This window comes from Agelaius phoeniceus, chromosome 17 (genome assembly GCF_051311805.1).
Source record: "Agelaius phoeniceus isolate bAgePho1 chromosome 17, bAgePho1.hap1, whole genome shotgun sequence".
In the NCBI taxonomy this organism is placed as follows: Eukaryota; Metazoa; Chordata; class Aves; order Passeriformes; family Icteridae; genus Agelaius; species Agelaius phoeniceus.
Window position 1 is genome coordinate 8,605,043 of NC_135281.1, and position 24,841 is coordinate 8,629,883.

At 50.1% G+C, this 24,841-nt stretch overlaps 1 protein-coding gene across 1 annotated transcript; it reads right to left on the reverse strand.

Annotated features, from left to right (window-relative positions):
* Positions 1-1,807: 1,807 nt before the first annotated feature.
* Positions 1,808-12,170, reverse strand: LOC129127808 (BPI fold-containing family B member 4-like). Its single transcript, XM_054644671.2, has 15 exons — positions 12,010-12,170; positions 11,133-11,247; positions 10,588-10,692; positions 10,210-10,365; positions 8,584-8,647; positions 8,173-8,236; positions 7,652-7,743; positions 6,451-6,624; positions 5,817-5,870; positions 5,078-5,245; positions 4,899-4,966; positions 3,806-3,848; positions 3,255-3,318; positions 2,840-2,916; positions 1,808-2,292 (listed from the first exon to the last, which is right to left on the reverse strand). Exons 1-15 carry the CDS (start codon positions 12,119-12,121, stop codon positions 2,269-2,271), a joined length of 1,380 nt encoding a protein of 459 aa, XP_054500646.2. The 5' UTR covers positions 12,122-12,170; the 3' UTR covers positions 1,808-2,268.
* Positions 12,171-24,841: the final 12,671 nt, after the last annotated feature.

Below are 24,841 nucleotides of genomic sequence, written 5' to 3' on the forward strand. Positions count from 1 at the left end.
ATACTCCTGAAGCCACTGGAAATTCAGAGCATTGGATGTACAAGTTGCAGAAGTGACAAGTACCATTGAGAAGATGCTGCCTTTCCCTTTGGAAATTGCTCCTCTGCTGCTTCTCCCTCAGTCCCATGTGATGAGCAGCATGATGAAGGCCAGACCCCAAGAGGAAAAGCCTTTTCCAGGGGCACAAGTTGACTTTTCCACTCCTCTGTGACCCTGGGCTCGCTGTGCCAGCTCTCCATGCAGCAGCAAGCTCTCATCACACATTCTTGCCACACTGTTTTCTTTCTCAAGACAAGCAGAGGCCCTGGGACAGTGCCAGATCACAGAGCCCTCTGTAATGTGCCAGAGAAATGAATGCCTCCCAGTAGAGCAGAGTACACACAGAAGTGATGGCCAAACAGGAATGAAAAGGGGCCCTAAACTTTACTCACTGTCCAGAAGGTGTTTGCTCAGGAACCAGAACAAAACCTTGTATCAACACAGCCTGTTCTGCCACCTGTGGGCAAAAAGGATGGATGGAGACACCGAGTCCCAGCAGTGCAGGAGCCCTGGAGAGGCACAAAGCAGATGCCAGCACAGGTTGCTGGGGAGTTGTCACTCATCCCATCCTCCAGGGTCCCACAGACCCCCAGAGCCTGCTCTGCCAGCTCCAAGGGCGTGCTGGTGTCAGAGAACAAGAGCAAAGGGATCTGAGCTCCTGCTCCTGGCTCCTGAGCAGGTTCCAAAGCTCCACAGCCTTGACTCTTGCAGGCACCTCACCCCACAGGGGTTCAGCTGGTGATGGGGCTGTACCCAGCTCAGTGTTTCAGTGTCACCACTTCTGCCCAGGGACAGGACCAGGCTTGTGTCACCAGCAGCTGAGCAGTCCCTGGGAGCACAGCACCACAGGCAGCATCAGCCTGCACCATGCTGGGAACCAAAAGAGCTGTTTGTACTCTCCAGGACGCCCATCTTCAATGTCAGCATGGTCTTCAACCCACCCAAAGCCTTTCTGCTGGACACAAGGCATGTGGTGACAGTGTGTGACAGCAGGTTTGTGTTTGGCACAGCTCAGGAGTGCTGGCCAGTTCACACAAAGAGGGACCCCCAATGGGCCCAGCACCTCCTCTGCCATGTTCAGTGATTCCTCTGCAGCATCTCACAGTGATGCTGGGAGCTCCTGCAGCAGGACAGGTTTGGCCCCACAGGCACTGAACTGTTCCTTCCTCCAGGCAGAAATGCAGGGTGGAATATTGCCCCATGCCTCACCTGCTCAGTGCCAGACTGCCACGACCTCTGGGGACACAAGAAGTAAGTCACACACTTGTAATATCACCCAGTGCTGGGAAAAACTGCTGTTGGAGAGGACATTTAAAACCTGAGATTTGTAAATTTTTTAACACAGAATAATTTGGGCTTTTTAAAATCCAAAATGCTGAGATTCTTGTCACTGTGGTATGCAGAGACCAACAGGCTGTGACATCAGCCTAAGCAGACGTGGCTCTGGCAGGCACTTGGTTGCTCTCCAGGGCTGTCAGACCTCTCATTCCTCTGCTAAGGAAGTTTTCCCTCCAGATTCTATTAGGAAATGCTTCACGACCTTTGGAAATTCGATTTAATTTTGATTTCTGCTTGTGGATTAGCATTTGGTCAGCAGGTTATCAGGCCAGGAGGAGCCACTGAAAGTTCATTTCTTTTCCTCAGGAAGTTAAAGTGGGAAGATCTTTCAAACCCAAACTCAAAATATTGATTGTCACAAAGGAGCAAGATCCCAGAGTGGAGGCAGGACAGAAGCTCACCCTGAGAAGCATCAGAAACCAGAATCCCATTCCAAGCACTAAAAAAGTAGGAACATTTATTAAAAGAGTTACATGACAAATGTATGCTGAGCTCCCACTCAGCACTTCAGATCCTCCTGGGCAAGGATGGGGAGATTCACTTCAGAAGCCACATGCAACAAATTCACTTTTCCATTCTACCAGGAAAAATTCTACCTCAGAACAAATTTCCCAATTCCGCTGCAGCACCACATCCAACTGCTGTGACTGTGACCCCAAAATCACCCCAGCTTCTCTAAATAAATGTTTGTACACAGAGCTGCCAGTCAGGTTTCTAAGTCAAACTGTACTCACACAAGACAATTCATTTTAAAGTACCTTAAATATTACCAAGAATCTTGAATCAAGTTTAGTAAAAAAAAGGAGATAATGCTGATCCTGGCATTCCACTCTCGCTGCTCTCTTCCTCTCTCTGCCCCCACAGTCCTCTCCGTGCCTCAGGCTGCACAGCTCACACCAGAAACACGATCAGGCCCTGGAGGAGAGCAGGGAGAAACACAAACACATTATTTCCCATCCAGAAATGTTGGTTCACAACACACAGCAAAGACAGAACCTCCTGCAGAAGTCCTCATGTCCAGTTTGTAACAAGGAGGACACAGAACTCTTTGGGAGGTGTTGGGGAATGGCCTGGCTCCTCCAGGACACCTCCAGGGTGAACAGGGCTGGAACTTGGGGCAATTCAGGATTCTTTGAATGGTGCCACTGGAGAGGGCTTGCCTGAATGCCTGGATCCACATCAGAGCTGCTCCCACTGAGTTCCTCAGAAAGAAAAGAGGCTCTGGACAGGGAACTGGGACCTGCCCCAGTGCCTGAGCACTGCTCATGTTGCAGCCGGGCCCACACCTTGTGTGGGCATCACATCCTCAGGAACATTCCCTGACCAGGGAGGTCAGACAGAGCAGCCCTTTCAGTCTTTCAAGGATTGAATTCTACAGCCCTTGCACACACAGCCAGCACTGGCAGGGTCCTGTGACCAGCCCTGGAGCCTTACAGGAGGGAGAAGCCATCAGAGCACTCACCGCTTTTATCTGAAAATCCACATTCACCAGGGGAATGCGCAGCACCTTGGGCAGAGGGATCCCCATGCTCAGGGCACCTGCAGGGGACAGACAGGTCCTCAGCCCACCACAGAGCTGCTCCAGGGAGGGCACAGGGAGCAGGGCTTCCCAGGCCATCACTGTGTGCTTGGCTTTCCTTAGTTCTCCATCACTGGCTGCTGCCAGAACTGGTGCTGGGGTGGGATGGTGGAAATATAAGGTTGGACTTTTAACTACATCCTCTAAATTGGGATTTCAGGATTTTAATGGCTCCAGCACTCCTTGTACCTCTCCCAAACCTACCCACCCACACACCCACACAGACACAGACACAGAGCTCCCTCCTTGCCCAGAGCTCCAAGTGCTCCCAGCATTACAGCCATCCAGGTCACCTTACCATTGATGGCAGGCATGAATGTTTCCACAAGCAAATTGCTGCAGTGGGGCTTCAGGGTGGAGATCTGAATCAGAGAAGGAACAACCATGTAGGCAGCACTGCCTGGCCCATGCCAGTAGCAAGCAGGACCCTTGGGACTGCAAACCACTGCCCACTGACACAGCAAAAGAACAGTCCCTCTTCTCTTTGAAGTGAATCTACTTTTCTTCTTCAATTTGTATTCAGTCCTTCCTTTAGAAAAACTTCTGCCTCGTGACACTTCTGCTGCAGCTCAGTGTGAGCTTTGCCCAAGCAGAGGTGAATAAACAAACAGATTTCAGCTTTACATTTTCTTTATTAGAAAAGGCAGAAGGGAAAAAGAAACCCCAGCAACAGAGGAATTGCTACAACCTACACCACAGAGCAGCTAACAGCTCTGACCATCAGCAGGGGTAATCCATCACAGCATCCCACAGCCACTGCCTGGCTCCCTCCCTCCCCAAGAGCCACAGGGCATCATGCTTGGCTGCTCTCCCTGCCCAGTAAAGCCCCGACTAGTGTTAGAGACTTACATTACTGATGCCAACATCAGAAGACTCCAAGGAGAGGGAAGTGCTGCAGGGAAAGGAGAGCAAACAGCAGGTCAGACACAAGGCACCAGCCAGAGCTCACAGCCAGACCCAGCCACCTCCAAGCACACTCAGCCCCTGGGCAGAGACCCACAAAGGGACACCTGCATTGTGACATGAAAAACAGGGGCTGGCACACTTGCAAGAGAGAAAAGAAAGCAGGAAAATAAAAGCTTAACCTAATTTTAATTTGCTTGTCAATGATGCAGCACTGCAGCAGGGCACACAGCTCCTGGCTGCGCCTTCCCTCTCCCTCCCTTCACTTTCAGGAAGGAGACAGCTCCTGCCCAGCTGGGAGCAGAGCTTCCTGTGGCAGGGGGGCTGGAACTGGATGATCTTTAAGATCCCTTCCAACCCAAACCACTCTGTGATTCTATGTAAAAGCACACAGTCTGGTGAATTTGCTACAGCTCCTCATCTATCACTGCAATCACACGACTATCCATACCTAAAATGGATGCTTTATTTCCACTTTCAATTTCTCTTTTCTACTTCTATTGAATCTTGTTATACCCTTGTCTATTGAATTAAAAGCCTTTTGACGCATTTCTATTCCCTATATCGCTGCATACAAGCTATGCCAATTTTGCTTCTAAATCCAGCTCTTTGACAAGCTAAATGGCCCCAAATCCTCAAACCTCCAGCTATAAGGAATGCTCTCCAATCTTTAATCATGCCTTGACTGGCATTAATGACAGCACTTTCCTTTACTGCTTTATCATTCATGTCCAATATCAGGCATTTCGAACCACTGCCCAGGATCAAAGTCAAGCTGACAGTCTTACAATTATTCAGGTTACCTCATTCCTCCTTGTTATAAAACTGACACACTTTTCCTCCAGCCTCTTAAAACTTTCCAACTGCTGCAATCCTTCCTGAACTACCCCATCTGCCTTATGCCATCAGTCAGGTATGAAATTCTCACATTCAGATGAAATGTCTGGCTTACAGATACAGAAAACATTTCAAGGCAGGAACCCCAGAGCTACCATTGCAGCACAGAGAATGTCCCCACCTGTGTGAGGGGACAGCTCACCTGCCCAAGGCCAGCTGCAGCATCAGCCTGCCCCCAACAATGGACACACGGACATTTAGAGCAAGGTCCTGCAGGCAGAGAGGGAGAGGATCAGCAGATGGAAACATCCCCATCCCAGCCACCTCTCACCCAGCTGGCTGCAAACTGCACCCCCCCGAGGCAGCTCCCTCCACACTTACAGCCTTCAGCAGCAGGAAGTTGAGGATGGACCCATCTAAGTGGTTACCAAACAGCTGAATCAGGACTGAAAGCTTGACACTGGCTTTGTTTTCTTCCAAGAGGATGAGCGGGTTTCCTCTCAACACCAGTTTGATGCTCAGAGGACTGGTCCCACTGCAGGCAGAGCACTGTGGGAATTGGGGACACATGGAGCTGGCTGCTGGCACCCCACACACCAGCCAGGCAGGGGACTGGCTGTCCTCAGGCAGACTCTCACAGCCCCATAGCTCCACAGGGCCTCCCCCAGGTCACACACACCCTGGACAAGCCAAATTACAGGGCCAGCAGCATGGATCAGCTCTCCATGCTGAGGGCAGAAGGGATGAGGAAGGCAAGGTGGACACAGAGAGGGCTGTGGGTGTCAGAGGGTGCCCAAGAAGTGGGATACACAGGAAACAGGAGAGATTTGTCAGCTTTCTATGGCAATGGCTACAGGCTGAGAGAAGGCTTTCCCCTGTTCAGGGAGCACGAGAAGGCTGGAACAGACAATGGCACACAGGGGTACTGGGCAGGGCTGTGCAAAAAGCCCCAGTCCCTTCTCCCACTCCCAGCTGGTTGGGCAGCAGGACAGGCTCAGGCCATGCTGGTGCAAGAGGAGGGGAGCAGAAGACTGGGGACCTTTGGCAGGGGCATGATGGCACATCCAGGTGTATCCTGGAGAGCTTTACACGAAGCCTTGAGCCAGGACAAGCTGCTCACCCCAGCAGGAGCGATGGTCCACACGGCCTCGCGCAGGCGGCTGGCACCGGAGAACTGAGGAACAGAAGCACCAGGAGCCCCAGTGAGCCCTCCAGCTGATTCCAACAACTCCCATCCTGCTGGGCCACCCCACCACACGGCACCCTGAGCCCCCCACTCTCTCCACTGCTCCCCAGCTGTCTGGGTGAATCCTGGTGGTTGTTAAGGTGGAAGGTGATGTCCCCCAGAGTCTTTCAACACCTGCCGTGTGCGGACCCCAACACTTCCCATGGGAAGTAGAGATCAGAGGCATGGGAAATGAAAACACCCAGGGAATGGCACTGCAGACATGCAATGTCTTTTCTCTGTGGCACTTTGCAGACTCCTTGAAAGGCTGACAGCCTGCAGGAGTCCATGGCACAAGCAGTGCACAGCTGCTCTCAACCGGTGTCCCCAGGGGTGTCCTTGCAGACAAGAGCACAGCTGGGCAGTGCAGGTGCTATTGCAGCTCTCTGAGAAGGGCAGGAGGGAGGCAGTGCTGGCAACGAGCTCACACACAATGCACAGCCAGGGACAGGCACAAACAGCCCTCCCTGATGCTGTTACTGTCTCTTGTCACCCACTCCAGCACGAAACACAGCCCTGCTGTACTCACAACGTCTGGCGTGCAGGGGAAGGTCTGTGGGGGCAGCTGGAGCAGGAGGGACAGGACTGCATTGAGGAAGCTCTGGCGCATCACCAAGAGCAGGAGCCGGTCCATCAGAGGAGGCAAAGCAGAGGGGGATGAGTCGTGGGGGATGGTGCTGCCTCCCACCTGCTTCACCACGCCCTGCAAAGAGAGGTGACACGGACATCAGACATCGAAGCATGGTCAGATCTCACAGGAGTGCAGCAGTGCCGGGTGAACATCCCTCGGGAAAGCACCAGACTTGAGCAGGTCGCTCTGTTTCATAGATGGCAGGAGCTGACAAAGGCAAGCCTGCCTTACTGAGGTGCCATTAGCTACTAACACACTGTCCACATCACAAATCAGTGCTTCACTCCATCCCTGAGGTGTCACTCCAGGCACCAAGGGGTGATGGTGCTGCTCACAGTGGTCCCAGCCCCGCCCCAGCCACCCTCCAGCTGCACAGACACCCGCACTGACACCAACTCTTTGCTAAGGAGACTGATTCTAACCATCCGGGGGGCTTGGGGGCAAAAGCTCCTCCCAATGAAGTCATTTCAGCAAAGTTAGTTCAGCAGCATGGGTTTCATAAGCTGCAGTGCTTCCTATCAGCCTCTGCTCCTCTGTAGTGCTCATGTCCCACTGGCTTCTGTCCAGCTGCTTGGTTTTTTTAGCAAGTAGTTTACTTTTTTTGCTGGATTTTTCCCCCACTTGCTTCTGTCCAGCTGCTTGCTTTTTAAAGCTCTCCTGCTAGCAAGTAGCTTGCTTTCTGCTGTTTGGGTTTTTTTTTTCCCTCACAGTGACACAGAGGTAAAAAATGCGTCCGTTAGCCTGGTTTATCATTCACCCATCGCAGAGACTGAACAGCAAAGGCAAAAAGCACCAACACCAGGACTGCAGGGCAAGGGGAGGAGAACTGCTCATGCCATGAGAAGGAGAACTGCTCATCCCAGCAGCTACATCCAACAGACACAGCCTGGGGCAGGCTCAGGTTGGGGTGGCATACAGAGCACGAGAAGAAGAGCCCACACAATCACTTAGCGGTGATTTGGATAAAGATCTAAGCACTTAGGAGCTGCATTTCCAGGACAAATCATAAGCCCAGCTCCTCGTGGGATTCTACAGCTCCCATGGGATGATGGAATGCACAGCCAGGCTCCCAGGGTCCCGCTGCCCAGCATTCACTTACATCTAAATCCAGCCCAAGGAACTTGCCGGAGGTGTAGGGGATGCTGGCCAGCTGGTAGTGGATTGTTCCTGCTGTGCCGACCGGGATCACGGCTACACACAGGAAAAGGATCGTTACAGCACCGGGAAATCAGCAACACAACCTCCCCTGGCCCCAGGGGCCACCAGCCCCCACACCCACACAGGTCCAAGCATTCAGGGCTCAGGGGTGCTTGCTGATACTCCAAAAGGCCAGAACATCCCCAAATTCAGCTTGGTGGGATCTGCCTTTAGGATATAGCACAAAAAGAGCATCAAAGAAAACAAGAAAAATCCAAAGGTGATGCATAAAAATGGAGTAAGGAGGGCTTAGGTGGGAGCAGTTCACTGGAATGCTGGGGTGTGAATTCCAGGCTCACCAACAGCCCTGCAGAAGTGCTGGACTTCTGCTGATGCACTGAGGGGCTTGGTGTGGGAAATGGGTCCTGTTCCCACTGTGGGAAACACAGGGCAGCAGTGCCTCACCCTCCCCAAGCCGCTCACCATTGAGAGTGCTCAGGAGATGGATGTTCACAAGGTTCATCACGATATCCACCACGGGACAGAGCTGCAACACAAAGCACACGTGGGACTGCTCAGCTCCAGCACCAGCACCCACCCTGCCCAGAGGCCCTCCTTTCCCCACCAGGGAAAAAGCTGCATGGCAACAGACACAGCTGGGGTGCTGTGAAACACCTGGGGCACTGGAGCATCCCTGGAGCTGTGGGGCCACGCTGAAATGCTTTGATCTGAGGCATTGCCCTACAGGCAGCAGCCCTGTGGACACCCCTGCCCCATGGCAGTGATGTGGGAGAGCAGCACAGAGAGACAGTGGATCTTGCTGTGCCCTCATAACCAGTTTTTCCCAGTATTTCTGTGCCTCAGCTGTGATAGGAAGACAATCCTCAGCCATACCAAAGCAGGCAGAGTCGCTGTCAGCTGGCGAAGCACCAGCTCATTCACTGACAGGGTGAGCAAGCTGGAAAAGAAAGAAAAAAACCTCAAAATCAGCACAAACAAAGCTCCAGGACAGGAGACAAAAAGATCTCCAGGTTTCATTTTGCATTCTCCTGTACCCTCAGTCATCCCTTCAGGGCCAGTGCTGTGGCTGATGCTCACCAGAGCAGGGGCTGGAGATAAAAAAGAGCCACTTACCCCACTGGGGAGAGAATTTCACTCATTGCTGAGAATCACAGAATCAAGGTTGGAAAAGACATCTAAAATTATCAAGTCCAACCATTAGCTCTGCACCACCACCATGCTCCCCACTAAACCACATCCTCAAGTGCCATAGCCACAATTTTTTAGCACTTCCAGGGGTGGTGTCTCTACCACTTCCCTGGGCAGCCTGTTCCAGTGCTTGACCACCCTTTCTGTGAGGAAAATTTTTCCTTCAGCTCTCAGGGAGCTTTCACTGCATGAAAAGAGTGAGCCTCTCACAGTCTAACCTTGTGCCTGGTATCTCCCTCAGGTATTTAAATCAGCGCTGTAGTTATGGGAAGAGGGAGCTGTTAGGAAATATCTTCATGTTACTTACTGGGAACAAACAATTTGCATCTGGAATAACAAGAGGGGAAATCTGCTGTGTGACATTTCCACACTGCTGCTGAACAACTCACTCAGGACCTGTGATGCCTGCAGCAGCACAGAGGCAGTTTTGTCTGATAATCAATATATTTCTGGACTGTTGAGTTGGCAAGACACAGACAGCAGGAATTCATACAGCACCTGTTATTTATGCCCAAATTCTGCCTACAAATGGATCTGAGGAGCTGCCATGAAGTCATTTGTGTATATCTACATTTCTCTTGCCCCCCTAGGAGTTCACTTCCTGCAAAGCATCACTTTAATCCTGCTAAAAATTAAACCATGACCCCCAGAGCAGGTGAGTTGTGTTGCTCTGTTCACTCACACAGCATTTTTCAAATCAGCTGCTGCACTGATTGAAATATAATGCATAATGCAAAAATTAATTAGGAGAATTTCAATGAACCTGAAAAGTGAGTAATTCAAAAGCAATAGAAGAAAATATTTCCCGTTATCAATTTACAGCTGAGTTCATCAATACATGAATTCAGCAAATCCTTGCTGTCAAGAATTTAATAAGACTGAGCAAGAGATGGGACATTTACATGGAATTACACACAACCACAGCAGTCAGAGGGAAACTCCACATGCCAGGCATGGGACAGCAGCCAAAGGCAGAGTACAAAACCAGGGAATGTAATGGTCCTGTTTTCCTGGAATTCTCCCAGCCCTATTACTCCTACCCTTTGGATATCAATTCTCCAGCTAAGTCTAGAGAAAGTGTGTTGGGAAAGGTGCCAAACCTCATGCTTCAGATCTTAAAATTTCCACAGGCAAACAGGGCAAATTAACCCTCATTCCACTGATGCAATTGGCATTGGCAATAGGGAAGAAATTCCACCCCTGAGGCCTGGCTCTGTATCAGTGAGCTCTGTCTGTGTCCTGGCACAGTGTCCATATTAATAAAGAGGAGAGGATCGCACATAACAAAACCATAAATCCACAGGCACTTACCCAGAAAGGACCTTGATCTTTATGGCCCCAAGAATGCAGAGACAGTCTTCAGTGACAACCTGGAACGTGCCAGATTCAAAATTTGTGCATTTAATGTTTGCAGTAATGTTCACCTCCACTAAGATATCAATGAGTTCTGAGAGCAGGCCAACCAAGCTGCAAAAAAAGCAAATGGGATTATTGCATCTCTCAGCCTCTACACACAGAAACTCACCAAAGCCAGGAGAAACAGACTTCTCCATTTCCTGCAATGCCACAGGTCATCTTTTGGTGTCTGTTTTGCTCTGTGACTTTATTATAGGTAACAAACACTTCAAAATCCTTAAGAGACGCAAAATATGCCAGGGTAGGGGTTTCCCTCACTGAATCCCCACTCACCAGTTGCCTCTGAGCTGCAGCTTTGCCCCGATGGTCAGCTGGACCCCGATCCCTGGCAGCAGCACCACCGACAGCCTGGGCACCCGGACCTTGATGAGGTGCAGGCTGTGAACAACAGCAAAGGCTGGCACAAACGAAAAACACCTTCCAGCAGCTGAGCAGCTGCACCCAGGGAGGACCCACAGCACCCACAGCACCCCAGCCACCTCCAGCTGGAGGTACAAGGATGAGAGACAGCTGGCTACAAGAAGGCAGCCTGGAACCAGACTGGGGTGGAAGCTGACCTTGGAGAGCTGTCTGCTTTTTCCCTCTGTGGTGCCTTTTGCCTCTCTCAGTGCTGCCAAGCATTAACAGCACCACCAGAGCTGTCACTCTGCACCTACAACCTGCGGTGTGCCTTGCCAGGGCCACACTAACATTATTGGGTCAGAATTTCAGTACCACAGTAAAACAAAGGTAACAGCCCAGGCCAACCCTGCCAGGGACAGCTCAGCCTGTCTTGTTCAGAACTGATGCTGAAGGGGCACTCACAGGGAAGCACTTACTCCGTGATGCTGGTGGGAGAGCTCAGCTGACTCCCTTCACCCATGATGTTGGGAACCACGAGACCCTGCAGGTGCTGGTGGATGAGCCCACTATGAATTATGGCATCTGAGAGAACTGGAAAACATCTGTGTGTGAGGACCAGCGTGGGCAGCAGTGACCTCTCCCCTCTCACGCAGACCCATCCTGGCACAGCAAAGCCCCTTCACTCCCCAGAACTCCTCATGGAGAGACATCAGCTGTCTCCATGCAGTAAAATAACACAGGGATGGTATTTTACAACTTTGGTGCAACAAACCAAAACTGCCCTTGGTGAAGTAAACAGGAGGAGCAGCAGTGGAAAGCATCCCAGGCTCCAATTCAAACATCACAGCTTGGCTGTGCACTGCCAGGAGCACCAGTGACCCCACTCAGAGGCTGTGTTCCACTCACAACTCATCTCCCCTTTGTCAAAGAGGTTTTTACTTGTTGATTTTTTGCCTGTTTGTTTTTGCTTTCAGCTTTTGGAGTTTTTTAGTAGAAACAACTTGAAACAAGCCTGAACATTGCAAATATTATTATGTCTGCTACTTCACAGCAGCTGTTTGTCAAATATCAGCTGCTCCAATATGGAAATGAGAAACTGAGAAAAAAAAAAGAGGAAATAACCCAGATCTAGCCCTGAAATTCTGTGTGGCTGCTTGGAGCTGAAACATGCCCCAGTTCTGGAGCAGAGATTTCCCTGACCCATGAATCTGGTGATGGCTCTCGGGGGCTCTGAGCAAAGTCTGCCGTCCTGAGGAATTATGAAATAAAGATGATGGGGAGTAAAACTCAGGAAGTTTTACCCCCCACAGAGCTTTCAAAGCAAACACAGCTTGGGGGTGTTTTTGTAGTTACCATTCTGCATTGCCCGCGGGCTGACGGCGCAGGACAGACCAGACAAGACTTCCTGCGAGGGTGAGAGGAGGCCACAGAAAAAAATGATCCCAAAAAGCTTCAAAACCTTCATCTCCAGAAGATTCCCCTGCTGGCAAGGGAGACATCAGAGGGGACAGTGAGGAAAAAAACTCTCAGAAGCGACCTCAGTGTCTTTATGAGGAAAGAAGTCAAGAAAGGAATCCCTCCTTTATCTGGATCAAAGGAGACTCTGTTCAAGCTCAGAGCAACAGAACCTTCTTCAGGTCCACACACATGGACAGGCTCCACGTGTGGGTCAATAAAAGCCCTTTCCTCATCCCTTGTGACTGGCACAACATGTTCACACAAAAGAAGCCAAACTTGATGTTTAAGCTATTTCTGTATCCCTACAATACAGGTCTTTTGGTGAGGGGCTTTGCCAAGGGAAGCATCTGGGGATTATCTGTGCTCCTTCTACCTTTCAAAAGCAATAAACTAAAGAACAAGTGATAAAAACAAGCCAGCTAGAAGTTATAACTTAATAACTACTAACATAAATTTAATTATGACATAGCAGACACAGGGAGGTGATCAGGAGCTTGGTGCCCAGCACAACCTCCAACCAAAGCAGTCAAGCACTTCCAGCAGGAGGACCCTGCCACCACACAACCAGCACACAGAAGATGTCACCTGGCTCAGCTGCAGCCAGCTGGGATGGGCTCTTGGCTCCACTCAGGCTCCTCTGGACTCCTCGAGGCTCTGCGATGTCCCTTTGTTCCCCACATCTGAGATGAAAGTAGCATCCCTTATATAAAACCTGCAGCCAAGTGGACACGCCTCTTCTGCTCAGCCTCCCTGTCCCATGATCAGGCATCCCTTTGCTCCTGCTCCTGGAAAGCACCACCCAGATGCCAGCTTTTTTATTAGAAACAAGGCAACACCACTGCATCACCCCCTGAGTCACTGCTCACTTGGCCTCCGGGTGCTGCTTTCCGGCCACCCCATCTGTTCCAAAAAGGGTGCCCTGCACAAGTGGATCCCAAATCCCTATGGGGAAAACAACCTTTTTAGGAAATAGTGGGAATTACTGAAGAACGCTGGCAGAAGTCTAATGTGACTTCCTGTGTAGGAAGGCAGCAAAAAGAGGGCAGGAAGAGGGTTCCAGGAGATTTAGACCTAGAATTCAGACCTATCTATTTTTGGCAACCTGGCAAGGTGTCAGATTTTAAAGACTCATTCTAGTTTCAAGTGAAGTACTGGGAAAATATTTTCTTGACAAACAGCAATGCTGAGACTTGCAGAGACCTGATAAAGGTTGGCATTTAGATTGATTTCAGATGGGTCTGTAAAGTGCCATGTAAAAAGTGAAGTTGTATTGAAATGCACAAATCCAATTATTAACTTAGTTTTGAATAAGCAACACTTACGGTAGCTGAACACTGGTAGCAGCAACACGGATTTCAAAGGAAAGTCTCATCCTGCAGGAATAAGACTCTCAGCCCTCAGCAGAGGCCTTGGCTGGGCTTAGCAGAAGTTTCCATTGTGCAGGGCCCTGGGAAGATTTTATCTGGGCACTTTGTTTGGGTCTGGTCACCCGTGCTTAGCTGGGATGGAGGTGGGGAGCAGCAAAGGGCTGCTGAGAGAGCTGGGGAGCTGGAGAGGGGCTGGTGTGCTCAGCCTCATGGAACAGGGAGCAGCAGAGATACAATCATCCTCCACAAACATGGGACAGGAGAAGGAGAGGAGAGGAGAGAGGAGAGCTGCCTGGGCTCAGGGACAAGGCTGGCACAGGAACAAACAAAGCTGATATGTTTAAGTTGAAGTTAGGAGAATGTTGCTACCACCACAGCGAGTTTAAGGCTAGTTGTCCCCTGGGAATACAGAAGGCAGAAAAACATACTCAGGATTCTCTTCAGTACTGCATGAGGTGTGTTCTTGCAGCAGCAGCAAAGTGCTTGCACTGAGTCCCTCAGCAGGTGCTGCCCTTTGCTCAATGGCCAAACTTTGGCTTGTCACAGACACTTGTTTGGTTTAACACTCAACCAGCACTGCATTTGATGAGCTGGTGGCAGTCTAGTCCCAAAACCAGAGGATGAACTAGATGATCTTAACAGGCAACCTACACATGCTGCTCCTTTTTTGTCCCCTTTCAAAGATCCAAATGCACCAGGCTGAGCAGTCGCCATGAGCACACCCACAGTGAAGTGTCCGTGACACTGCTCCAGTGTGCAGGAATATCACTGCTGGCAAAAGCCAGCTGCTGAGCATGAACAAATGTGGATTTCCAGCTGGTTTAGAGTGTCCCTGTGTGTGCAATAAGCACCTGAGTTGCTGTGTACGTGCCCAGCAGAGCCAGGCACTCCCATCGGATCCTCTCGCTGCCCCATGGGATCCATCTCCACACCCTCACATCCTGCACCACACCTGCACCACGGCACTGACAGCAGCTGTGAGGAACACAGCCCATTTTACACACCCTGGCCATATTTCTTCTTGCTCTGTGACTTTTTCCTCTTCAGTCACATCCCTTGTCTCCCCTCTCATGTGCCCATATTTCATCCTCTCCTTGCAGCAGTGATTTAGATATCACTTACCAGGAGGCTGGATTCAGTCCTGCAGTGACAAGGGAAGATATATTAAAATAAAGCATTGCAAGAAATTGTAGAAGAGATTGTGTCAACACAACAGCTGGAAAACAGAAGGGCTCAAGGAAAGACCAACACCCACAGAGAAGAAATGGTCCAGAGCAGCCTCTGGCATCCTGCACTGCCCCAGGCTTGGGGTTCTGCAAGAAGGCAGGTTAAAAAACAACAGGATCTTTAGAAGAGTAATATTAAAGTAATTAAATATAATAATTTATTAAATATTATTAAATTAAATTATTTTTTTCTCTAATATTCAGAACCATGGAAGCCTAGGGAAAACTTAGGAAAATTGTGACATACAGGTCAAATTAAAATGCTGAGCAATGCTGAAGATGAAATAAAATCAGAATTTTTGCACTACATTTTAATGACAGATGGTGGTTTTGAGACATTCCAGAGGTTTGCAGGCTAGAGGGGCACAGCTCTCCTTCACTGCTATGTGACAAATAAAAAATAAAACTAAAACTAAAAGGAGTAACCTTAGCGTGTTAAAATTTGTAAAGGAGCAAATAGTAACTCCTTGTTTAGAGTATACATAAACTGAATCCTCTCTCTTGAGGTAAAAAGCCTAAATCTGGTGGCAGGGCTTGCAGCCTGTGATGGAGCTGCTTTGTACAGATGTTCAGCCTTTTCCCTCTCAGGGACACCTCCTAGGAGTCCCTTCCAAAGGGATGCTGTGAACATTAATGAACTGCTCAGCCCAGATGTCAATGGAAGTAATTCCCTGATGCCAACAAGGAGGCAGCAGCCCAAGGGGAAGGAGAAAGCACTTGGGGAGGAAAATGACACAGCAAACTGCTGTGCTGGAAAAGAAACTGGGAAAGGGCAGGGGAAACAAAATAATTTTTAAGTGCTGACTGCAGCTGGGCTGTGAACTCGCAGCCTGGTCTCTGGAATGCTGAAGTTCAGGTGATGAATTGTTTTTCCCATTCAGGATTTTAGTGGGGAATGTGGCAGCATACCAGATCTGCCCTGGGAGGGGATCAGGCACCTGGAAAACAGGCACATGGAAAAGGGTGACTCAGTGTTCTGATTCTTCTGCCTCACTGCAAGCTGGTTTGGTCAGGGAAGATTTTTTCCCACTCTTGTTAATGAAATTGCTCAGGGAAGTGGAAGGAAGGAGCTGTCTCTGAGTTCCCCAATGCAGTGTAAAACGCTGAATTCAGCACCAGAAACATGGCATTAGTGCAGCACTGTCTCTGTGGAGTCACCTGTGTTCTGGTTGGTTTGGGATGGATTAATCTTCCCAGAGCCAGGCTCCAAAACCAATTTTGAGCAAGAGGGTTTGCCAAAACTTAAAACTAGAGTCTCCTAGAAAGGACCTGGAAGGTTTTAGTAAGAACTGAAGGACTCAAACTCTCCTCACATTTTGGGACTTGACTTGAGCCCAGGATTGACAGAAACCCACAATCCCCAGGGCCAGATTTACAGCTGCTGGTTTAGCAGCTCCCATTGTCAGCAGCCCGGGAGGGCAGAGCAGCTTAATTAATACCCATCACTCCTGCAGCACAGCCAGCTTTGCCAAGCTCAGGCTGACCTGGGGCTGCTGCTTGGCACACAAACCCCAGACCCGTGGCAGGGCGTGCGTGGGCAGACGTCAGAGCCTCCTTTGCAGCTGTACCCGTGTCTGATCACTCAGCCCTGCAGTTTCCTACACGGGCAACTCGAGAAGCAGGAACATAATCTCAGGCAAGGGCCACACAGAGAGCCCAGGCGGGGAAAACAGGGAGAAGGACACAGAGGCACGGGCAGCAGCTGCCAGGAGCTGCCTGACAGGAGGAGGCAGAGCAGCAGCATTGATTTCTGGAAGCATCTGCAATGCTGAGCGTAAACAGCAAAGGCGAGTAAAATCACTGCCATGAGATAAGCACAAATCGATGTCTCCAGGAATTTTATAGACAGGAAATTTTCTTCTTCTGAGACGCCAACGGAAGCAGAAGGAGCATAATGTTATCAGCCAGCAAAAAGGGACAAACTTCATCAGGCAGATGCAGTGAGACGGAAAAGAAATGCACAGAAAAGCATCACTCACTGGACACTCTGCAGAGCAAAAATGGAGGCACTTCTGCAGAGGGGTGTTCAGACCTTGCCCAGAGCTCCCCAACACAACACTGACAGCAGCACAGGCTGGAGGGCTCACAGGGACACCCAGGGAAGCCCGGGCAGCCTTGCTAATCCCTTCCCAGCTATTTGGGCAGGCACTGGCTTCACCAAGTTTTGCAATGTTTTATCAGTATCTGTCAGTGCAGCCAAAGTGCTGCCCTGAGCACCTTTCTGGGTGGGTGTTTTGCATCTGCACTTTCAGGTTTGGGGTTTCCCTGGGGCATCCTTTCTCAGCTGGCCCCACACAAGGCACACTTGGTGAGCAGAAGAGGTTGTGAGCTTCCTGAAGGACTGCCAGGAGCCTCCAGTGATGGACCACAGGGCACACACCAGCTGTCTGCCCTGTGTTTGGGGTGCATGGCCAGAGCCATCCCTAGCTTCTGCAGCAGCTGACCTGCACCAGCATCTCTCTGTCCTCCCTCCCTCCCTCCCTCCCTTCCTGCTGCTGCCCAGCACTCCCCCAGCAGAGCCTGGGTTCCTCAGTGATGCAACGTGCACCTCAAAGTCAATTCCAGTTCTATGTTTTAAGCAAATGAATCCCTCTCCTGCTTTCTTCCCGTCACTTCCAATCACTCGCACTGCGAGTGCTGTGAACGCCTCAATTCCTCCTCACTCTTCATTCTCCCAATTTATTTTTTTTGCCTTCCTCTCAGGCTGGAAAATGGATTTCTGTCCATTTTGTTGTCTCAGAAAGTGTTGGCACTGTGGTGCCAGTGAAGACTTTTTAAATAAAGACAGCTAATTCTATTTGACTGAAGGATAGCGACACAGACTCAAAGTCATGTTTCTGCCTTGCCTGAGGTTTGGGGAAGCTTTACTTTACAAAAAGAAAAGCAGTATTGAGTGAAATTGTCCTTGATAGTCTCCATTAATCCCTGGGAAGAATTAGCAGCAGCTTTATATTACATTCATACATCTTCTAGAAGCAAAGATTTCAGGCTTTCTGTCTTATTCACAGCTTTTAATAGAGACTTGACACGGTCTCCTCGGACACATCATCAGCACAGGTGGCAGAATTAGTACCCTGCTTTGTCCAGATGCTCCTCGGGGGATAAATTACAGCCCTGCAGGCAGGCAGGGTTTGGAGTCAGCGTTATGGAAATAAATGCTTATACCCAGGAAGACACCGACTGCTCTAAAGAAATTGCAGCTGAAACCAGAGAGTGAGTTCATGTTAAACAAACCTTGCTGATAAGTTAATTAGCCTGACGAGCACGGATGAGGTCTAATTCACCCAGGTGCCATTTCCCTTCCATCAGTTTGGTGATGGTGTGTCGATTCCATCTCAGGGCAGAAACATCAAAACAACCAATGTGATTCTGAAAGAAGGAGACAAAAAGGCATTAAAGGACAAAGAGGCATTAAAATCCGGAGCAGGCTGGAGGGCAAAGAACAGGATCACACCACACGGGTGGGTGGCTGTCCTGCCCCTGACCCCGTGGGGCTCAGCATCCCAGTTCACACCTACAGCTGGTGCCGGTATTTGTGAGCACCCATCCCGTGTCCTGTGCACCGAGGAGATGCTACATGTCTCACACATCCTCCCTGGGTCCCCATGCTCCCACACGGAAGAGCCATTCCAATGCAAAGGATGGAGAGGACTTCGGCTCTCGCAGGGGGAAAGAAGCAGAGACGGGAGTGGGGAGCATCCGTGCAGTGCAGGGAGTGCACGGGCCCAGAGGTAATCTGGGGACAAGCCTGGAGGGTTTCTGGTGAAATACACCCACGTAGCGCAGAGGAGCGCCGGGGAAAGGCCGCGGAGCGCACTCCGGAGCAGGGAGAGCGGCTCGGACACCCAGCGCGGGGCTGGAACCGCGGGACTCGAACCCGCGGCCCCCGGAGCTCAGGGCGGCTCCCTTGGGCTGTGCCGCCCCCTGCTGGCGGCGAGCGGCCCCCGGGGCAGGGAGCGGCGGGGTCCGGGGCCGGGCAGGGACCCCCGGGCCAGGCAGGGACCCCCGGGCCGGGCAGGGACCCCTGGCTGCCCCCGGTCACCAGGGAGGGAAGGGGGCACGGGGCAGCGCAGGGCGGCAGGAGGGCGCTGATCAGCGCTGGGGGTTTGGAGCTGAAACGGAATGCACTGGCTGGGAAGGTTCCACAGGAGAAGGTTCATGAAGGGGAGAGAGCTGCTTAAAGCGACTCCAGATCTCAGGCAGATCGATTCCTGTGCACCAAACGCAATAAAGACAAAATGGAGAAAGAGCATTTAATTCCCCTTTCACTGAGAAGAGGTATTTGATATCGACCTGACACATGGCAAGGAGTAAAATGCCAGTCCTGAGTATGGACAGAACCCAGGGGCTTGGGGCACATGCCAGGGCCAGATAACTCACACTACAGCACCACAGACACTCAGAGTGATGGGAACAGACATTTTAGCAGGGCCTGTTCCCTAAAAGAGGGAACATTTAGACCAGAGATAAGGAGGTTTTTTTACAATGAGGTTGGTGAGACATTGGCACAGCTTGGCCAGAGAAGCTGCAGCTGCCCCATCCCTGGAGGTGCTCAATGCAGCTGCTTGCATCCCTGGACGTTGGAGCAATCTGGTGTAGTGGAAGATATCTCTGCCCATGGCAGAGGGGCTGGACTAGATAACTTTGGAAGGTCCCTTTCAACCCAAACCGTTCTATGATTCTAAGTTACAAAAACAATGTGGCTCAAGGATGATTTCGCTCACACAGTAAAAGCAAAACTTTGATAGCACAGGTTGATCTGTTGACAACATCCACTAAGAAGCTCCACAGCAGAGCTCCTCACATGCACAAAGGGATTCACTCACTGGCACAGCCATGCCAAAGGCCCCAGCCATCCCACATTTTGTGGGAAAGAACCATGTATCCCTCACCTGCACAGCAGCAAGGAAGGTGTCAAAACCCACTGCAATACTAATTAAAAACTAAATAAGCTTCCACAATTGCTTTAAGCATCCCATCACTGAGCAAGAAACGCCCTTTGTAACTATTTGGGGGCAGAGGTGCTTACAACTGGGATTTGTGTGTGAAATCACCACGTGTTCCACCAAGGTTGTTCCAGCTGGATCACCCTGATACCCAAACACTGAACCACAGCATGCAGCCCTCCAAACTGTCTTCAAAATGAAGAATAGGATTTTTCACAGCATCACCAGGGTCTGGTAATTTCCCACAGCCTCTCCTGACTGCAGATGCTCAGACTGTAAATAATCACGATACGTTTTTGCTGCCACTGATATTTTCTCGCCCGAGGCAGCCGCTCGCTCGCTGTCCTGCCTCCGAGACAAGGCTGGGGAGCTTCACAGGCTTTGGGGGCTTTGAGTGGAATCTTCTCAACATCAAAGTCCCAGCAGGGTTTTTAGTGAGGCTTTGGAACCAAGTTAAGGATTTTTAATGTGCCATCCAGCACCCAGCATCAAAGGGACAGTGTCTGCAGGGGCCTGCTGTTAACAAAGTCACCGATAGCATGGAAATACAGCCGAACTAAACAGCTCCATCACCACTATTTTGAGCAACTTTTATGTAGAGAGAAGCACTCTGGAGGTTTACTCAGAGCAGAGAGTCTGAATAAAAAAACCTGACTCCCCTATTGGCCATGTGAAATTAGTCAGATGGAAATGAGGAGCTGGGGATCTTTGAGCTTGTGCCGTGCAGCTCAGTATAAATATTCCCATTGAATTTTGACACTTTGCAGGCCTCACACACAGAATCAAGGTCATTGGCAGCAGTCAGCAGGAGAGCTCTGCTCCTTCAGCTTTGCTATTTCAGGATGCAATTGGTTTTTCTCTTCCAGCAGAAGCTATTGTAAGCAGGGGCAGGCTGGGCTGTCAGAGGAGGGGTGGCCATGGGCAGCAGGAGCATTGCTGCACGTGAAATATGCTGTGTGTGAAACTCTGGTAACACCAGCACCCTGCAAATCCTTCCCTCCTGCTGCCCATTTCTTCCCAGGAACCACGAGCATCCTGTCACTCACACAGAACTCCCCACGTGCCTCTGACACAGGGCCCTCCAGAGCCACTGCTGAAGAGGAAACCCCTGGAAGCCACTGGTGAGGAAACCCCAGGACTGACGGTGCTGCCTTGACCGAGTGACAGCGACAGCAAGGGCAGCACTGCCCCTCCATCCCAGTGAAGGGCACAGGTTTGGCTGCCAAACACAGCTCACACACAGGAATCCAGCCCTGCTCCTGCACTGTGAGCTGGAACACTCTCAGAAACACAAGCTGTTTTTCTGGGAGCTGGAGCAAATATACATTTTCCATCCATTTCCTCTATTTTTTAGAGAATAGGTAAGACAAGCAAGGGCAAAGCAACGCCCTGTGGCAGAGCAGGATCCAAGGCTCCTCTCTGCAGCATTCCACACCAAACAGAGGTGAAACACCTGCTGCCTCACCCTTGTGAGTGGGCATTAGGGACATATCACAGCAAACACCATGGCAGTGCTGTTTGTCCCACTGCAATACAGTGGCAATTTCAGAGCCACAGGATTCTCACTTGTTTCTGCCAAGCCCTGATGCAAGGAGGAGATAAGACATCTTGAGACTTAATCTTTTTTTTTTTAAGTATCAGTCTCTGGCATCTTTTCAGACCAGTAGGAACCATCCCTAGAGATGTCGTGGCCCCATTACTGAGCATGACCCTGATTGCCTTTGTGCAAAGCAGCAGGTCTGAATTCAGAGGCTCTGGACAGCCTCTCCCCAGCCCTCCTGCTTGGCCAGCAGCAGATTTCTGCTGTGCACCACGGCTGGGTGGTTGCAGGACTCCCAGCTGCCACACAGCTGAGAAAATCAAACTAATATTATTAAGTTAACGCCAGCCCTGGGTGCCTCCACCAGCGATCAAAGCCACCTTCGGCTTCACCGACACGCAGTGACTTGTAAAAGGCTGAGCTGAAACAGTATTTCACGGCTTGAATTGCTTCAAATCCCCCAGGAACAAGTGTCAGGGCTTTCAATAGCTATAGTGCTAATAATAAAACAGGGACCTCTTCCAGTATCACAGCACAAACAGTAGTTATTTCTCTCTCAAAGCTTTGATTCCTAAAACCTTTCTTACATTCAGCTTGACATCAAAACACCCATCTCATTCACTCAGGCTGTCACAGGAGAGTTGTGTGCTGCTATTAGAAATAGCCCTGAGGTGAATTAAGAACAGTCTGTAATGATGTTCCACTACAGCAACTTTATTTCTACCAAACCAAATAAATGAGCAATATTTTATCTGATGCGCCTTGGCTCAGCAGAGAACGGCAGCTGCTCCCCTTATGATTTATTGAATGTATGTTTTCTAAATAGCCAAAGCTGGTCTCTGAAGCCAGCCACCAAATCTCCCACTCCCAACAGCCCAGCAGAGATAGGAGAGGGACATTCAAGTTCTGGATAGTGGCAAGTTTGGACATGAACTCTTTTAATTGTAATTTTCCCCCAATAAACAAAATGCACAAACAAGAAGTTGTATTAAAAAAAAAAAACTATAAATATTGATGCTCAACAGCTGGCAGGAGATACAGGGCACAGACAAAACTCTTCCTATCCAGCTGCAGAAACAAGAGTCCAGCACAGTCAGGGGAGTTTTGGGTATTCTGGGTGCTGCCAGGAGACTGGGACAGGGGAAAGGAAAGGGTGGAGGGGTCATGGAAAGATGGAATGTCTTTGGGAATGGTACAGGCAGCACATCCCAGCACTGCAGACAGCCCAGGGTGCAGTGGGTCCCTGCAGCCATCACCCCAGAGCTGCACCACGGTGAGGGGAGCAGGAAGAGAAGCAAAATCAAACAATCACAGAGGCACCAGCCCTCCAGCAAACAGGACTGTGGCAGCCACAGCTGAAGTGGGATTTGGGGCTTCTGGAAAACTGGCAGGAGGAAATGGATGTTCACATCAGCAATTAAAACGTGGGATATTCTGCCAGAGGGCATCTCCTAAGCCAAGAAGTTGATGAGATGCAAAACAGGTCTGGACATTCACACGGACACTAAGGACACAGGGAATCATTGCAGGGGCAGAAACACATTTCATGGAGGTGACACTTCAGTGGGCTCTGCTCCCAGACTCCAGCACCAGGACAGGGAGGGGAGGCAGAGGGTGTTTTAACACGTGCTGCAAAGTGCTGGTGCCTCTGAGGGGCCTGACAGCAAGAGCTGCCAGTGAGGAGTGACAGTCCCTGGGGACAGAGATGATCCATTCAGGGAGTTTTCATTCTTTTAATGCCAAAGCAAAGGGAAAGCTGATGAGAGCAGAGAAAAATCCTGACCAGGCAGCAAATACCTGATTTGGGCACCACTGGGATTCCTGCCCTGAGAGAGGAAAAATGCCCCAATATTTATAGCCCGAGGAATGCCAAGCACTGCATTCCACACACTGGCTGAATGTTTGCTCCAGGAGCAGAACCAGGAGCAGCAGTCCCCAGGGATAAGGGAGTGAAGGGCCTCCAGACCATTCTGGGAGGACACCAGTCCCAGGAGCTCCCATCTGTGGAATTGCTGATTAAACACACCCAGGCTGGGGGAAAGCTCCAGAGCACTGCTTTGTTGGTGTTAGTCAGCACATCAGCCCTGTCCGATGAAACAGGGAAACCTTAAGGGAAAGCAGCTTAAAACCTTCACAAAAAGCTCACAAAGGCTTGTCCTGATGCCAGTTCAAGTCCCTGTCAGCAGATTCCCAAACCAAAGCAGCCTTTGATGCCAGCTGGGCACACATTCCCCACAATATTTCACTCAAAGGCTATAAAAACAACAACAAAATAATTTCTCTGATACTTTGCCCTTGACTAATGTGCACTTACTGAAATAAATAACCACCTGGTCTTGCCATTGAAGAGCAGCACAAACATTGCCACAAGCAGATTATTGACCAGAAATACAGAAGCCAAGTTATAAACAGGTTTGTAATTCAATAAACAGAACTGTGAAGCATTTCCAAACAGACCATACAAACCTCACTCTACCTGCCTCCAACAAAGGAAGTCAAATATCTATTTATGAGATTCTAACTCCCTATTTTCTATGCCATTCAGCACAAAGAAGAAAAAAGAATCAAGATAAAGAGAGGGCATATTTTAGCTGTTCAGGATTTATTCATTCAATTTACATTTGAATCAATTATCCAGGCAAAGCTCGAACGCTGCCAACGTGATTCAGGTGGCTGAACACACATCATAAATAGTGCAGCATTCAAGTCATATAATCCATGCCTGCCATTCCTGGATGGCTCCATAAGCAGCAAGAATATCCCGACTCACAGCGTGCCATTATTGCCAAGTAGGAGCGTGCTTGGCTACAGATTGGAACAGAGCCTCTGAAACCTCTCAGACAAAGCCCTGGCTAACATCCAGCCCAGTGGATTAGGGATAAACCCCTGGAAGGCCTGGCCAAGCCCCCAGCTCTGGCAGGGCAGGGCAGGGCAGGGCAGGGCAGGGCAGGGCCCCACCTGGCTGGGCTTTTGGACATTTGTCACTTGAGGAGCGCTGAGGTCACTGGTGGCTCCTGGGCTGGGAGAGCCCCTGGCTCCTGCCGTGCCCGCAGAGCTGCCTCTTGCAGATTGTGGCAACTCACACTCCACCTCAGGATTCCCTTTTGCTGGCTGTAGCTGTGGCACACAATGCAGCTCTCTGAGAAAAACAGATGAGAAAACCCAGCTCATTTCACAAGCAGAGAGCGGAGCCGCTCCTCTGCTCAGCTTCTCTCCAGCGGAACATTTCTGCGCTGCAATAGAGTTTAGCTTTGCACAAATGCAAGAAAGGAGACAAAGAATTATGAACCCATGTATCCCATTAGCATCCAAATGCAGCTGTGGAGGCAAGGGGTTTTTCTGGAGATAAGGTGGTTCTGAAACAGTACTAGGAGGAGGAAAAATTTCCTTTATGAAACACATTTTTCACAGACCTGAAATCCACAGCGCATTATAAAACTGAATTTGTTGCTGTTGTTTTTATTTTAGAGCATTAATCACTAAAGGCTTGCTTAGGTGGGCAGGAAAAATCCATTTCCCATTGTATTAACTTCACACAATTTAAGAAGCCTTTCAAGGCCCACGTAAATGCAAGTAAGCACTCCCAAGTCTGGCTGGTCCTGCACTGGCTGGGCACACAGATGCTGGAAGCATGTCAGTGGGCATGCC